We start from the raw sequence: 17,137 nt of genomic DNA, 5'->3' as shown, positions 1-17,137 counted from the left end.
TATGAGCCACACTACTGTGAACACTTGTATGTGCGCCATGGTGCGGGTATACAAACTTTACTCAAGAATCTGGACTTAGGAGTGGAATTGTGGCTCATGGGGTATATAGATATTCAACTTTGTAAGATGGGGCTAAACTGTTTTCTTAGTTGACTCCAGCCATTTAAGCACCCTGAGCAGCATTCGTTATCAGATTCCCTGTCCCAGCATATTGGGAATAAAATGGTATCTTTTCATATATTTATGAAATATTCACTTTTGCTCCTCATTAAAAATGCCTGTTCATGTCTTTGTCTATTTTTCTATCATCTCGCCTTTTTCCTATTTATTTGTAAGAATCCTTAATATATTCTATATTCTACTGCTTTACCAGTTACATCTATTGTAAACATCCCCTTCCAGCCTGTGCCTTGCTTTATGAATTTCTTTCTGGTGCCTTCAACAAAGGTAAGCTTGTTGTTTTAATGTAGATAGATATGTCAATCAATTACCCTATGAGTAGTAATTGTAGAAAATTCTTTACTGCCTTGAAGTGATAAGAAATAGTCTCAAATTTTCTTCAAAACATTTTTTTTTCTTTTTTTTTTTTTTTTGGTGGTACTGGGATTCCTAAATACCCTTCTACCTCCGGGTTACACTCCCTGACCTATTTTTATATTTTTTTAAAATTTGGAAACAGGGTCTCTTAAGCCAGCGAGGCTGGCTTCGAACCAGTGCGATCCTGCTGTCTCCGCTTCCCAAACTCAGGGATTACAAGCCTGCGCCACCACACCCGGCTTTCTTAAAAACTTTAAAAGCCAGGTGATGTGGTTTACACCTGTAATATTAGTACTTAAGAGGCTGATACAAGAGAATTGCAGGGTTGAGGCAGCCTCAGAAAATAGTGAGATCCATCAACCTAGTGAGACCCTGTTTCAAAAAAATAAATAAGTTGTTGAATCTGTGGCTTCATTTGGAGAAAGGTGACTTTAATATGATACTGAATCTTTCTAACTTTGAACAGGGTAGACCTATTTGTTTACTTAGATCTCTTCATTGTTTTTCAATGACTGTCATTTTCTTCATAAAGGTTTTACACATTGTCTGTTAGTGTTATTCAGCATTATTCATAGGGACTTTATAAGTATTTTGGCAATTGTAAACAAATACATTTTCTGTTTTTAGTATATATTTGTATATTAGTCTTGTATTCAGTGGTTCTTAAAGACTTTCTTAAGTATATTTTGAGTTTTACCTCAAACTCTCACATCATCTATGAGTAATTGTGTTTCTTTGTGATATGTTTCAAACAAGTTTCCATAAGCAGCTGAGAAAAATGTGAACTCTGCTGTAGTTGGGTGGAATATTTCATATGTGTCTAATAGGTCTATTTATTCTTCTTTGCTTAGTTGTTTGATGGAAATTACTGTTTCTGTGGTTCTAGTGTTTATTATTTATTACTTCTTTGCACTTAATCTGAGTATTTTCTCTAGTGCTAGTTTGGAAAACAGAAATTCTTTCAGCTTCTGTTTGTTGTGGGAGATTTTTATTTTCCCATCAAACCTGAAAGATAGTTTTTCTGGGTAGAAAAGTTTTGGCTGTAAATTGTTTTCTTTCAGAGTTTGGAATATGTTGCTCCAGGCCCTCATGGCTTTTGTGACTTTGTTTGGGTGGTCTGGAGTATTCTAATTGGTGTGGTAAACCTTTTTTCTGATCTTGTCTAAAGGGGTTTAGGGTTCACCACACCACATAATAGTTGAACTGACTAATGTAGAAGCCAAGGAGAGAATCTTAAAGGCAACAAAAGCAAGAGATCAAGTAACATTCAGATGAAAACAATTGGAAAGTCCCCAGAAGTCCCCCGGTAGATAGCATTTTAAGTGTTAAAATTACTCTTTTGATTTTGACAATTTTTTTCTTTAATCATAAAGGGATATTGAATTTTATAAGATGCTTTATCTGCATTGAGTGATCATGTTTTTCATTTCAAGGTGATAAACACACTATAAAATATTTATACATAGATAATCCAAGGGAATCAGAGTTGTTAATATACCACCTTTTTCAAAACCTACTTATTTTCTGCCCCAAACTTTTCTGTAACAGTGGCCCCAAAATTGAGATGTCAGTATGATATGTGAAATAGTATGCGAAACATAAAGAATACAGTGATAGTTTTCTCTTTAGGTTAATGCAGTTCTTTTGCTAATGTCAAATTGCCACTGGAGAAGGTCCTGGAGAGCAGACCTCAACTAAGGAGACAGGGTTCTTAATGGACAGGACAAAAAAGAGCTTCAGCATGTGTTAGCTATTGAGGCAGAGAGATTTATTTAAGAAAGCAAAGGGTACACATTCCAGGGAGAAATGCAGACCATCTCAAGAGTGAGAAGCACTTTGGGGTTCTTGGGTTCTTTGAGAGGAAAGTCAGTGAGTGGTGAGCATGGGAAGGGACATGAGGGTGACATTAGTTGGGTGGTCACAAAATGGTTTGTAGCAGTCTGCTTGTTCTCAGGTTCTCTGATCAATACACACTTTGGGAAAGTGCTCTGTATTATAGGTTTTGCATCTCACTTTGTTCTGTCTATTCCCTAGAAATGCATGTATTCATGGGCTAATAATGCACTGGGCAATTCTCATAAGTAAGTGCATTTCCAACAGCTTAAGGATTGTGAATAAAGATTTTAGATTTCAGAAGGTTGGGAGTGACAGGTCTGGGGGAAATTGGCATGGGAAGAAAGACCTGCAGAACTTTAGCACAAGGCTTACCTCCTTTCTATTTTTTAATTTCTTCTATCCTCATTTTGACTTTGTTCATGAGAGTGACAGGAACTTTTCTCTCATACCACTCTTGGTTTGAGGATCTGTATGGCACAGAGGCTTCGTCAAAGGGGCTGGAGAGTATTCCTTTTTTGTTTGTTAGTTTGCTTTTTGTTTGTTTTTGTTTTTTGGTGGTACTGGGGTGGAACCCAGAGGCTTTCTACCTCCGGGCTATACCCCCAGACCTTTTTCATATTTTATCTGGAAACAGGGTCTCACTAAGTTCCTGAGAGCCTCACTAAGTAGCTGAGGCTGGCTTTGAACCTGTGCGATCCTCCTGTCTCAGCCTCCCAAGCGTGGGGATTACAATCGTGCCTCACCACGCCCGGCTTGTTTGTTTGTTTGATTTTTTAGACTTCCCAAAAGAACTTGGGTATATTTGCAACACTTGCTATAAAACTCTCTAGTCTTAGTATTTTTGTTTTTGTTTGTTTGTTTGCTTGTTTTGGGTGGAAAACATCTCTTCTTATAATTAAATTCATGTAAGATTATAGGAATTTCATTTTAATCTGTTTTGATAAATCATTTTTCTAGAAATTCATTCACTTGATCTATGTCTTGTTGGTCCTTAGTTCACAAAAAGTGGGTCTGCCCCAAGTTTTCCTACTGTGCTTGTGAAAGTTTTGATGTAGGAGCATTTTAGGCTTTTTATTACTTTTTTCATTGTTCATAGGTAACATCAATTCACATTCTAGTCAGATAGACAGTTGGTCAATTTTTATTCAAGTTCAGTTCAGCCAAGTTCCTCTTAACTAGTCTTTCTAGTAAGGTTTTCTCGTTTCCTCAAAGCTTATTGTCTTATTATTTTCAACAAGAACATGTGATATATTTCTTAGCTGCTTCCACCCTACCCAGTGTAACCAGTGTATAGTGAATACAATTTATACTTTGATGAGTTAGCATCACAAAATTCCACTGTTATTATTTTGAATTTAGGTGGTATGACATAGTTTTGCAACTACAAAAAGGCACTTAAAAAGAAAAAAAAAGGACAAATACTAGCAATAATAAGACCTTAGTTGTGGCTAGCCTCAGCTACTTAGTGAAGCCATCTACAACTTAGTGAGACCCTGTTTCAAAATAAAGAATAAAAACTTAGGACTGGGGATGTAACTCTGAAGTAGAATGCCCCTGGGTTCCATCCTCGATACAGCAAATAATAAATAAATAAATAAACCTTAGTTTAAAATTTTTTTATTTATTTTTTTATTTTTTGGTGGTACTGGGGTTCCTGGAAACGCTTCTACCTCCGGGCTACACTCCCAGACCTATTTTATACATTTTTATTTGGAACCAGGGTCTCTTAAGCCAGCCTGGCTGGCTTCGAACCTGCACGATCCTCCTGTCTCCGCCTCCCAGCACGGGATTACAAGCGTACCACATAAATGAGTAAGTAGAAACCAAAATAACTCTTTTAGGACTGTCAAGGATGCAGATTACAATTATAAGGTAACTATCTACTTTGTTTTCATTAAAGACTTACCCTCCCTTAACAGCAGGTCATGTTCAAGGCTAAATGAAGATACACTTGGCAATGCTCACGTTCAGAGTGTATTAAGAGAGCCTGTAATTGAAGTTTTTATTAAGTGTTAAACTGCCACTTAAAAACACAAAATTCATTGATATTTTGAAAATATTTTGCAGGAAGAATCAGTTTGTTTGGATTCTGAGATAGAAGGCCATATTCACTGGTTCCAGCAAGAGTATGTGAAAACAGAAAAGGACTGGAGAGAAATTGACAGGAGAATGAGCCAGACTTGGGATATACGAAGAAAGATGATTGGCAGCAGAACACCTCTGAAGGACATTCTTAAAATGTTTCCTTTCTTGACGTGCCCTTACCAGGTATCATTACTGACTTAGAACACCTTCTGATTATAGCATCAAACTGATCCCCCCCTTTTTTCCCCATTATTAACAGGACAACATAACAGGATTCTTGGTATAATTCTTAGCAGGGTGTGATAGCAAGTAGGACCAATGGCTGGGTAAGAATTTAAGGAAGCACATTCAGATCAGCACTGGCTGCCCTCAGAATTAGAAGCCCCTGTTGTTGGACATGGTAGAAGCCAGTAGATTCATTCTTAACATTATTTTGACAGTGAGACTCAGTTCCCTTTTTGCATGCTTTTAGACAACCAGGGTGTTTATTAAGGAACTCTTAGAACACAATGTTACTCAAAATCAATTTCTTTTATAAGCAAGAGTGTTACGGATTGGGAGAGTATGGTCGTGGGGAGACTATTCCCGGGGACCCCTGTTAGGGTCCCGGGTGCACTTTCCCTCAAACCACAACAAAACCCAAAATGACCAAAAACAGAAAATTACTGCGGTTCTTGTCCTAAGCTAAGAATAAATATGCATAGCTTGGACAGTTGCTGAAGGTTTAAAGAAGTTTATTAAAAAGATAGAAATACAGAAAATAGAAATACAGAAAATAGTTACAGCCCCATGCCAAAATGGCATGAGGGGGAGGGTGGCCCGGGCCAACTCACCATTCCAAGATACAGCACTTGGACCGGACTTTTTATACCCATAACCTCCATCTTGTTTACGTAATTCTGATGTAGTGAACTTCCCTGTAAGGTACCTCCCCTTACCCTGTAAGGTACCTCCCCCAGCAAGGTGTGGCAAGGTGTCTCCTTTCATGAAGGTTGAAGGTCAAACCCTGCTCCATCCTCCCTAGATTATCATGTAGATCTGTCTTTAGATAGAAAAAGACCTAGTTCTCCTCTCCTAAGATCTGTCTTTAGATAGAGAAAGGCCTAGTTCTCCTCTCCTATTGACTTGTTAATTACTTTTAGCTATGTTAATTTACATTGGAATAGTTGCCTGCTTTTAGGCAGAAACCAAGTCCTTGCACAGATTTTCCCCTCACCCAATTTTTGAAATATATTAATAATCATAGCTTTCTCAAATCTTCCTAGGCCATTCCCAATACTGGTACAAAGAGATCATTTCATAGTGATCTTAAAAGCAGATTAGTTTAATGGGTAAATCAAATACCTTTTTGCTGAATTTACTTGAATACCATTTCATCATTTCAGTGTGATTTAAATGAAAGACTCATCAAAGTATTTATCTGAGAATGCATTCTATGGAAGGATTCTGCAAGTTCATTCAACCACAATGAAAATGAAACATTTTACATAATTTTCTCTCCTCTCCAGGAAAAGAATTTGCCTATAAGTATTATTATATTGGTAATACCAGGAGCAAATATCTAAGTGCTTACCATGCAGCAGGTACCTTCTTATAGCTCTGCATGAGTTAAATTTATTTAATCCTCACGGCAACCCTACCTTAATTATGGCTCATTTTCTCTTAATCTTTGGGTTTCTAGGAAGCATAATAGTTAGAAACCCCTGGACATTATATAATAGTAATGCCAGAAAGACACATCTGCAAAATAAAGTTTTAAAGCAAACACCTGTCAAGTAGACAACCTATAAAATTTTAAAACATAGGAAAAATATTTGAAAAAAAATTTTTTTATACTGGGGATTGAACACAAGGGCATTCCACATCCATGTAATACTCCAGCCTTTTTTATTATGAAAAAGTAACGAAAGAGTCTCACCAAATTGCCAACAGTCTCACTAAATTGCTGAGGCTGGACTTAAACTTGCAATCCTACTGTCTCAGCCTCCCAAGTACAGGGATTACAGGTGTGTACAACCACTCCTGGTTGAGAGCATGTTTTAAATGTCAGTAGCTTCCAAAGTGCCTAGTAGAGGACTGTGTGTGGCACAGAAACCCAGTTGCTTGAGTTTTGCTTTTGGCTGTGATGGAGTAAGTGGTACTGGACAACTTCCCGCTGCTCACATGGATAAGACAGGAAAACAGAGACTGCTGCTTCACAGGCATCAGTGAACAGGAATGGCGGGTCCCTGGTCCTCAGTTTCTGCTGCAGGCTTCCTTTCTAGGTCCTTGCACAGAGGTGGAAACCAAGTTGAAGATGGAGATCTCACTTAGTTGAGCAGGGAGAGGTTAGAGTCCAGGAAGATGAAGCAGCTGGTGAATGCATCCAAGAGGAAAGGGGATTGGCAGGAGACGTTCACACGGGGTCCCTGAGGTCTTTGGCTGTGACCCAGACTGTACTAGAGGGAACTTCACTATGCCTTGAAGACAGAGGCTGCTACAAGATGGAGAGTGACATGAGAGGTCGCACAATGTCTATAAGTAAGAATTCTGCCTGAGCTGAGAGAACTGCTGAGCACCTCGGGCACACAGCCAAAGTCGAAGAGACTTATGAGTGAAGATCATGTCCCAAGCTTGATGTGAAGGGTCCGAGAATCGCCCACCAACCCAAATATCAAAGGACTCACAAGAGATGTAAAATGCAAGTGAGGTTTATTGTGCTGCAGCTCTGTCCTGGCTAGCCAGGGGTCGAGTTTCGACCCAGGGTTCACTTCACAGTCTGGATTTATAGCCCCAGGAGGGAGTGGTTACAACATCAGAGCCCGCCAACCTTAGAATACAACCAATCAGATACAAGGACAAACAAGTACAACCAATAATTTTAAAACATGCATCCACATACGTCAGAGCCTGCTAAAGACTGCTTATCTCCCTTATGGTATGTGTTTGTTCCCTAGGGCTGCCTTTCCCACCCACCTTGGCTGGCTCAGGCTTATCTCTGCACTGAGGACTCTGCCTGGAGAGCAGATTAGCATGGCCTTGTTTGCTGATCTGGCTCAGAGATATGGGGATGGGGCCTATGTTCAAAGACCTTGGCCGGCAAGCTGGAGATTAGAGGCTTTGACCTGGTGGGTCCCCTGCCCTGGTCCTTGAATCCTGCAACCTGGGCAGCTGGGCTTACGGATCTTCATTCTGTTTCTAATCCTACCTTACTTCTATATCTTAACTCTATATTCTAATATCTTATTTCTAATCCTAATATGGGAGAAGACTTCTCTAGTTAACTTCTCATGCTAGGGGGGAAGCACTTCTTCCAGCCTGCTTTCCAGCACCCCTACAGATGTTGTCCTGTGATCAAGGCCAAAACCCAAGACAGAACTGCCCAAATGCATGACAAAATCAAGTCTGACAGGACCAGAAGGAGCAATCAATAACTTACGTGCTTGCCAGACCAAAATTTAATACCCTTAAAGGGACGCAACTTAATCTGTTCCAAGCTCTCTGCTAGCAAACCACTAGATAGTGTGGTGACACTCTGGTTGCCCCCAACCCCTGCCCACTTCACAGCCACTTAGCTGATACTGTAACCAAGTCTTCAAAAGGTCATACCAGCTGGGTGTGGTAGTGCACTCATGTAATCTCAGTACTTGAGAGGCTGAGATAGGAGGATTGCAGGTTCAAGGCCAGCCTCAACAATTTAGCAAGATCCACAGCAACTTAGTGAAACCCTGTTTCAAAATAAAAAGTAAAACAGGGCTGGAGGCATAGCTTAGAGGCAGAATTCCCCTGAGTTCAATTTCCAGAACGAGAGAGAGAGAGAGAGAGAGAGAGAGAGAGAGAGAGAGAGAGAGAGAGAGAAAGAGGAAGAGAGACATGCCATTGTTCTATCAAGCCTGTGCTTCAGGGTGGTGGGAAACATGGTAAAATCAGTGAGTTAGTTGAGCTGCATGTATCTTCACTCTGGAGAATCTCAGCAGAGGAAATGAATATAGAGGGGGGAAAAACCAAAAAACCAAATGGAAACTTAGAACAGAAAAGGACATTTATTTGAAACATATCAAAAAATAAATATGAGGGCATTTTTTTTCCCCTAGAAAACAAAGAAAGAAACAAAAAACAGGTCTGAGAACTAGCCGGAAGATCAATAGAAATTATCCAATCTGAGCAACAAAAGAAAAGGATCAAGATTAGTAACCTGTGGGATAAAACTTGAGGTTGTGAAAAAAGGGGCATTTCTTTGGGTGCTCGGAGCTGTCCATGCGAACAGGAGAGGTTTGCCCCCATAAAGAAATGCATTGAGGATAATGAGAACCAGACTGGGAACTGTGGAAAAAGTCCTGGAAGGTTAGACTGGAATTGAAAGTATCGATATAAACTCATGTGGCTGTGTGTGTGTGTGTGTGTGTGTGTGTGTGTGTGTGTGTGTTACTGGAGATTGAACCCAGAGGCATTCTACCTTGCAGCTACATACCCAGCCCTATTCTTATTCTTTGTTTTAAAATTGGGTCTCACTGAGTTGCAGAGGACCTCACTAAGTAGCTGAGACTGGCCGCAAACTGCGATCCTCTTGTCTCAGCCTCCCAAATGCTGGGATTATAAGAGTGAGCCACCACGCCCAGTTTGGAACTCATGGCTTTATATATAGAGAGAGATGCTTATATATGACTGTGTTTATGTATGTTGTCAACCTCAGTTTTAAATAGAGAAAGATTCTTCAAAGGTAATGACTTTTTGGGAGGGGATGTGGCAGGGAAAACAACGGCACCATGAACCTCTCGGTGTGGTTAGGAAGTTAAGGCAAAAAAGAGAATATTTTAAAGCTAAGTGAGAATGATTACTTTTTTTTTGGGGGGGGTCTGGGGATGGAACCCAGGGGCATTCACCTCCGAACTACAACCCCTGCCCTATTTTTAATTCTTTATTTTGAAGCTGGGTCTCACTGAGTTGCAGAGGACCTCACTAAGTAGCTGAGGCTGTCCGCGGACCGCGATCCTCCAGGTCTCAGCCTCCCGAATGCTGGGATTACAAACGTGCGCCACCACGCCCGGCTTACATTTTTTTTTTTTTTTAAATATTAACCACTGGCTGAAAGGATTGATAACAAAGGTGGCATCAGTCCAAGGATGGAGTGGCGATGCTCTGTGGAAGCATCTCCTGTGTAAGCCCCTGGTGGCCTTTGTGTAAGGCCGTGGTTCTGACAGAAGCTTTTCGTGATAGTTCTTGATATCAGGCCAATGACCATGACGTTCCTGTGTTTCTAAGCTGCCTGCCAGTTTTTTTTTTTTTGGTTAGTGTTTTACACAGGTGACTCTATTATGATTCTGATATATAAAAATATATTTCCTAACTTTAATCTAAGAGAAAGCCAAGAGCAATAACACCTCAGTAGCAAGGAGCACACCTAAGGCTGAAATTTCAGTTTCTAAATGAAATTCTTTAATAAAAGGAACCAAGGCTCTTGGAGACATAGCTTTGACTCCAGGGCTAGAGGGAAAAAAATAAGAAAAGATATAAGATGAGCCTGAAATATTATACAATGTAGAAATTAAAGAAGAACTCCCAGGCTAATAGATATGTAAGAAGCCACAGGAATCAGATATTCCACTGTCCAAATCTGGACAATTTGAAATGATAAAAATAATGTAATTTAAGGATCAGATTTGTAATCATCTGAGTAAAATGGAAGTTTTTGGTCTCTAGGGATTTCAATGAATAAGTAAATAAATGTGGAAGAGAAAGCTCTATCTGTGGTAAAAAAAAAAACAATTAATAAATTTAGAAAGGATAAAATTAAAAATGTCATTTGGTAGCCATCATAGTGATAGTTGACTGAGGCCATGATCATCAATAAACACTAAGTTTGGTGGATAAAAGTTCTGTGAAGAACAAATTCAAGATATTTCTTTATAAAACACATTTATAAATTAGCTTTACAGTGTAGAAATCTGGCAGATTCCATCCTAAGCAACCATCCTAACCAATCACTGCTGGTTTCAATCACCATTTTGTGACAAAGTGAGAAATGCCAGCACTTTTGCTCTAAATGTGTAAGTCATGAGGAAAATTCACACAAACCTACACTGAGGGATGTTGAACAAAGCAACTGGCCACCCCTTTTCAAAAATGTTATGGAAACCAAGAAACTGTTTCAGATTAGAGACCAAAGAGACATGGTCCCTAAATCACAGCTGCGATTCTGGATTAGACCCAGGACTCATAAAGAAAATGACTAGAACAATTATCAAATTTGAACGAGACCCTGATTTTAAGTGACCTTGTATTTAGGAAACGTACAATGTATGTAATGGGAGGATCATGTCTATATCTTATTCTCAGGTGGATCAGGATTTGCCGGAAGGACATTTGTTTACTCTTGTTACTATTTCTGCAACTTTGATGTAAACTTGAAGTAATTTCAAGACAGTTAAAACAAAACAAAACAAAACACCTAAGCTCTGGGACCAGGGCAGTGGCATATTCTACCTTCTTCAGGCTTCTCATCTGCCTGTTGAGAGATCCATTTCCTCAGGGTGTTCATCTAGATTGGCAGTCCACTGAGAGCCTCCTGGTAAGAAGCCACCATGACTTTATAAGAACATGCATTCCAGCTTCCAGACAACTTGGGTTTCAGACCTCTTTTCTGAGAAAATTTATGACTGACCAAACTATCCAAAGAATGATGCCTAGTGGTAGTATTTAACTCTTCTTTAAAGTTTTAGGGAAAGCAATGAGTAATTCATAAAAGTGTAGATGACTATGGATATGACGTCACTGTCAACAAAAAGGATGGGAGTGGCAGTGAAGGTGGAATTCTCTGAGGGCTTTGGCTTGGTATTCCAATCTTCTATACTTACACTGTCTTTCAATATTTATCTCTATCTAGTCTTATAATTTCAAAAGCACTCCCTTTTCTGGATGTTATAGTTGGGTATTTTTCAAAAGTTGCTTCCTCAAATCCAATAGTTTTCTACTTTTGCCTCTTGTTAGACACTGTCAAAACAGAACAGTTGCTGGGCGTGGTGGTGCAGGCTTGTAATCCCCGCGCTTGGGAGGCTGAGACAGGAGGATTGCTCGGGTTCAAAGCCAGCTTCAGCTACTTAGTGAGGCTCTCAGCAGTTTAGTGAGACCCTGTTTCCAAATAAAAAAAAATATATATATATATAAAAAGGTCTGGGAGTATAGCCTGGAGGTAGAAAGCCTCTGGGTTCCACCCCCAGTACCACCAAAAAAAAAAAAAAAACCCAGAACAGTGGGTGGGCGTGGTGGTGCACATGTAATCCCCGTGCTTGGGAGGCAGAGACGGGAGGATTGCACAGGTTCAAAGCCAGCTGTGCTGGCTTAAGAGACCCTGTTTCCAAATAAAAAAAATATAAAAAAATAGGTCTGGGAGTGTAGCCCAGAGGCAGAAGGGCTTCCAGGAACCCCAGTACCAACCAACCAACAAACAAAAAACCAAAAACAACAACAACAAAAAAATGTCCTTTACATAGAGAAATGTAAGTTCCTGGAATCCTAGCTGGGTAAACAGCCCAACATGCCTGTACACTTTGGACTCCTAATTTTGTTGAACCAGTTGGCCTCTAACATTTTAATTTTTAATTGGCTTTATTTTTCAATTTTAGAACTAGAAACTATTTCATTTCATAAAATAAGTAAAAATATAAAAGTTTCCCGAAGTTTTTAATCCTATCGGTTTAGAATTTTGCCGTGCCCATCATTTACTTTTCCTATTCACTTCATATTTTCCTTCTTTTCTCTTCTCTCATCCTAAGCCTTTACTTCTCCACTAAAACTACTGACAAAAGTTTAATATTTCAAACCAGCATTTAAAACTTAGTAATAGCCAGGCATGGTGGCATAGGTTGTAATCCCAGCATTTGGGAGGCTGAGATAGGAGGATCGCAGTTCTCAGCCAGCCTCAGCTACTTAGTGAGGCCCTCCGCAACTTAGTGAGACCCTGTTTCAAAATAAAGAATAAAAAATAGGGCAGAGAGTGTAGCTTGGAGGTCGATTGCCCCTGTTTCCATCCTCAGACCTGCAAAACAAAAACAAAAACAAAAAACCTCACAAAAACCTTAGTAATATTAATTCTAAAGAGTTACTTACTTCCTTACATTACATATATTAAGCTTTTCTTATGATCTCTCTATTGCTTCTTTTACCAGATCTTCAGAGAATTCCAGCTTCTGACAAGAACAGATATTTATAAGAAAATGAAACATATTTTGGAATCTTATTCAGAAAATATACTGACTGCTTTTTCAGTTGTGGACAATCCAATCAATATTTTGTTGCAAGAAAAAATGAAAGAGTATACAGATGAAGACATGTTGAAATGTTAGTAAACCTGGCAGGTGGGGTGAGCTGGTTGGTCTTTTTTTTTGTTTCCATATAATTCAGGAGATTTAGGAAAACTCTGCTTTGGTAATAAGTAAAATTCAATGAAACAATTGGTGGGGCAAAACGAATTTTTCAAAAGGGGAAGTAGAGGTATAGATTTAAAAAGTGTAGGAAAGCCAGGTGTAATCCCTGTAATTAAGCACCTGCTGTAATCCCTGTACTTGGAAGGCTGAGACAGGAAGATAACAAGTTTGAGGACAGTCTCAGCAAGTAGTGAGAATCTCATTAACCTACTGAGATCCTGTTTCAAAGCTAAAATAAAATAAGGAAGTGTAGCTCAGAGGTAGAATATCCCTGAGTTTAATCCCCAGTACCATAGAAAAAAAATAAAAAGTACACTTAACATTGAAAAATTTTATCTGAGGAACTAGTAATCTATTGATAATACAAATCACAAGATAAAACATGACAAAACCATCCTGGTAGATGGAGAGTACAGAATTCTTTTTCGCTCCTGGTAGTGACAACAGGACAGCATAGGGTTGCCAATGTTTTATTAGAAGATGCTGGCTACAAAAGCTTGTGAAACATTCATTTAAGAAGGCTAGCTTGTCCTCTGTCGAAGGTAACAATAGCACAAGTCCAGATGCTTTAATTTTTTTTTTTTTTTTTTTTGGAACTGGGATCGAACCTAGAATGCCACATCTGCAATGCAGGCACTTTGCCACTGAGCTATATTCCAGGCCAAGTCCAGATGCTTTAACACTAGCTTTGCTTATAATTGTTAGGAACCTATTTTACTTGAACTGTAAACACATTTGTTTGACAGATATGAAGATGACAGCCAGTTGTCTACTCCTTCCGGTTGTTTTTGGGGATGACCCCAGCCTTTTTGTAGTGGTGAATGAAAAGGTATGCAATATGTTAATAGTGGTTGGTTTGCCATTTTACATCTCCATGTGATAACTTATTTAAAAGGTTAGTAATCTATTTTAAAGATTTTTTTTCATATTTGCAAATATGCTAAATTGTAAAGCTCATTTATTGTAATATTACAGTTAAGTTCAGGTATATACATCTTGTTATGTAGCTGTTTTATATACATGGGATGCTGACTCCATTGTTTTTTTCAGGTACAAGTGTACACACCCATGTTGGAAGTTAAAAATCCTTTCGACATTGATGTCTGCGAATTTTCCTTATATGTGGATAAAGAGAAGATCACAAAGGTGGATGACTGTGTCACAGCCCTGGCTGCTCTTGTGGCTGCCTTTCATGTATTTGGGATCAAGTGTCCGAGAGGACTGTTCCAAACCCTCAACTTCCTAGAGACCTTGATCTTTGATACACATAGTCCCCATTTTTCTTCTTTGAGAGAAAAGGAAAAGGAAGTAGGATTTCAACCTCCACTCACGTAATATCTACCAAATATTGCATCAGAACTTACCTCTGAGCTCTTTGAAGCTTTATAAGAAATTGTTTTGATTTAGGGTTGTGGGATAAGTAGGTGTTACAAAGTCACCTTGTATCAAAGATGTTAATGAATTTAAATGCCTTCTATCTTTACACTTAGGATACTTAAGTTCTTTGTGAAATTCTATAATAAAATACTACTTATGCAATGAGCCCTTCATTTTGATTTGTGTTCTTAGGAATACCATGGTCAAAATGATACTTTCCAGGGTGCCTTAGTTTTCCAAAGACACTATACTTCAGGTAAACTCAAGTCCTTCCGAACAGGATATGTTTGTACATAGCTCAATGCACCAACTTTTGAAAGATTTAACATCGGGGCTGCACATTTGTGCCTGTGGTGACCTCTTTCACATTTGAACCTTGCTTGGAAACATTCTGAACTTGAACACTTAAGCGGCACATACCTGCCAGTTCCCCCACCCCAGGTGAGTGGCCTGGCCAGGAGTTCTGGTTTCCTTCAGTTGCTTGTAGAAAGGGTCGCCACGATCCTCCTCACTGCTGGCTGATCCTGGGCACAAGTCCCACATTCATCTATGATTGCTATCCTCTCTGGAGACTCAGGGGATTATGCTGTGTGCCCACTGTCTACTGCCGAAGCCCCATGCTAACTCTGTTCATAATAATTGTGGCAACAGTAATTTTGCTTCTAAGACTCAATCTACTCTTACACTCTTCTGGTCTTAAAAAAATTTTTTTTTTTTGGTACTGGGGACTAAACCCAGGAGCATTCTACCTCTGAGGTATATCTCCAACCCCCAGCCCTATTTTAATTTTGAAACAGGGTCTCACTAAGTTGCTGAGGGCCTCAATTAGTTGCTGAGGCTGGCCTTGAACCTGTAAGGTTTCTGTCTCAGCTTCCCAAGTACTGGAATTACACACATGTGCCATCACACATGGCTCTTTCCCACTATTTCACAAGAAAAAAGTATAAAACTAGAGTTGTGAGGTGCTTCTTGATGTTATCATTGAAATACTAATATTGCTTATTAATTGTGAAAGAAAAGGTCTATTTGGGGACTTAAGAGAGACTTGTTATATTGATTAATATCTACATCATAACAGAATGAGTATTTCACGGGAGATTTCTCAAATAACTTTAAAGAAGAGAGTCATATAAATTATTGAAGAAATATTTTTAAAATACATACCTTTGGAACTATTGCAAAATGCCTATTCTATAACTGAAATGACACCAGCCTGCTAGATACTTTTCTCTCTATAAGGATTATTCATTATAAGGCTGAAGTCCATGAGACAAAAAACAATGAAGGATGATCTGCCCAGATGCACAGTGGCTATTCACTCACTACTTACACCAGAAGGGACAAAGGATTACAATTTGGCATGTGCCATTTTTGCATTAAGTAGTTCCTACCTCATGGTCTCTATTTCTTTTCTCTCATTAGACTATACATTTATTTCCTTATGAACTTTCCTTATTTCTCTATATTCCTTTAATGCCATTGTTTTTTGATTCCAGAATTTATCTTTTCCCTCAAATGACCTTAAAGATTCCTTTCCTTAAAGGTACACAATCTCTGTGGCTAAAACTCAATGACAGCTTCCCACAGGCTGGTGCAGAGTGATGGGTCTGGGTCGGGAGGAAGCTGCAGGGAGAGTTCCGGGAGGTTTCCCTGCAAACATGAGCTAAGCTGGAGGGCAGATTCACATCCACCGTACCGTCTTTTCCAAAGGTCTATCTACTCCTAGTGTTTGGCTCAGTGCTGCCACCTGGTAGATATTCAGTATGGCTTGACTATGGACCCTATTTTCTTTGGGGCCTCGGCCACTAAACCTAAAAGTTGCAAATAGCAGCCTGTAATAAAAACTCACAGACAGGTTTCATTTGGCTGCACTGTGGCTTAAAGTGTTTTTTTTTTTTTTTAATGCCTTTTAGGTTCTGGGAAGGTCCTATCAAGGTCCACACTTTCCAGCTCTTCTTGTTGTCTTACCTCAATCCTGCATCTCTTCTTTCAGGGGTCTATGATCAGGGATTCCTAGTTCCTCCTTTAAAACTGAAGACTATATCCCAGGGATAAAGTGGTGGAGAGAGCTCCTCTTCTTGAGGTACACTGAACCTTGTGCTACCCTAAAGATGAGGTATGCCTTGCCTCTAACCAATGACAATAAACTGCCTAGAGTGAATGAATTTTGTTTTGTTTTTGTTACTACACCTCCAGCCCTTTTTTTATTTTTATTTTATTTTTGCAGGTCTGGGGATGGAACCTAGGGACACACTCTACCTCCGAGCTATACCCCCTACCCAATTTTTTAATTCTTTTTTTGGTGGCACTGAGGGTGGAACCCAGGGGCTTTTTACCTCTGGGCTATACTCCCAGACCTATTTTGCATTTTATTTGGAAACAGGGTCTAAGTTGCTGAGAACCTCACTAAGTAGCTGAGGCTGGCTTCAAACCTGTGCAATCCTGTCTCAGCCTCCCAAGTGCGGGGATTACAAACATGCACAACCACACCCAGCTTATTCTTTATTTTGAAACAGGATCTAAGTTGCAGAGTTCTTAAGTAGCTGAGGCTGGCTGTGAACCTACAGGCCTCCTGTTTCAGCCTCCCAAGTACTGGGATTACAAGCATGTGCCACTACACCCAGTTGAATGCTTTAAATAAGATTAAAAGTCCCTTTCATTGCAATAGATGCATTGCACTAGAAAGTTTTTCCATGTGGATGATTCCCACTTGACCTGGCAATTTTTATTTTGTCACCCATTACCATCATCTTGGGATGTAGTTTGACCAATACCAAATCCTAAGGTTTTACTAGATAGTATTCTTTGTTCTTTCATGGTGCTGTAGAATCAGACCCAGGACCTCATATGTGCTAGCCAAGCATTCTTCCTGAGCTACACCCTCAGCCCTTACACAGCTG

The 17,137-nt window shown here is 39.4% G+C and overlaps 1 protein-coding gene across 2 annotated transcripts in view; it reads left to right on the top strand.

Moving 5' to 3' along the window:
• SAMD3 (sterile alpha motif domain containing 3) overlaps positions 1–14,195 on the top strand; it is a gene marked incomplete at its 3' end in the record, with an annotated part of 50,490 nt that extends 36,295 nt beyond the window's left edge. The window contains exons 7-10 of one of the 2 annotated variants that reach the window (XM_080700287.1): positions 4,441–4,641; positions 12,603–12,774; positions 13,607–13,689; positions 13,911–14,195. In XM_080700287.1, the coding sequence (XP_080556413.1) occupies positions 4,441–4,641; positions 12,603–12,774; positions 13,607–13,689; positions 13,911–14,195 (741 nt within the window). Of the gene's footprint in view, positions 1–4,440; positions 4,642–12,602; positions 12,780–13,606; positions 13,690–13,910 lie in introns of those variants that run through there. The other variant, XM_080700288.1, reaches the window with a different exon arrangement.
• Positions 14,196–17,137: the final 2,942 nt, after the last annotated feature.

The sequence above is a fragment of the Muscardinus avellanarius genome (assembly GCF_963383645.1).
Source record: "Muscardinus avellanarius genome assembly, chromosome: 8".
Classification (NCBI taxonomy): Eukaryota; Metazoa; Chordata; class Mammalia; order Rodentia; family Gliridae; genus Muscardinus; species Muscardinus avellanarius.
Note: the sequence above shows the minus strand (reverse complement) of the source record. Positions and strands in the feature narration are given on the sequence as shown.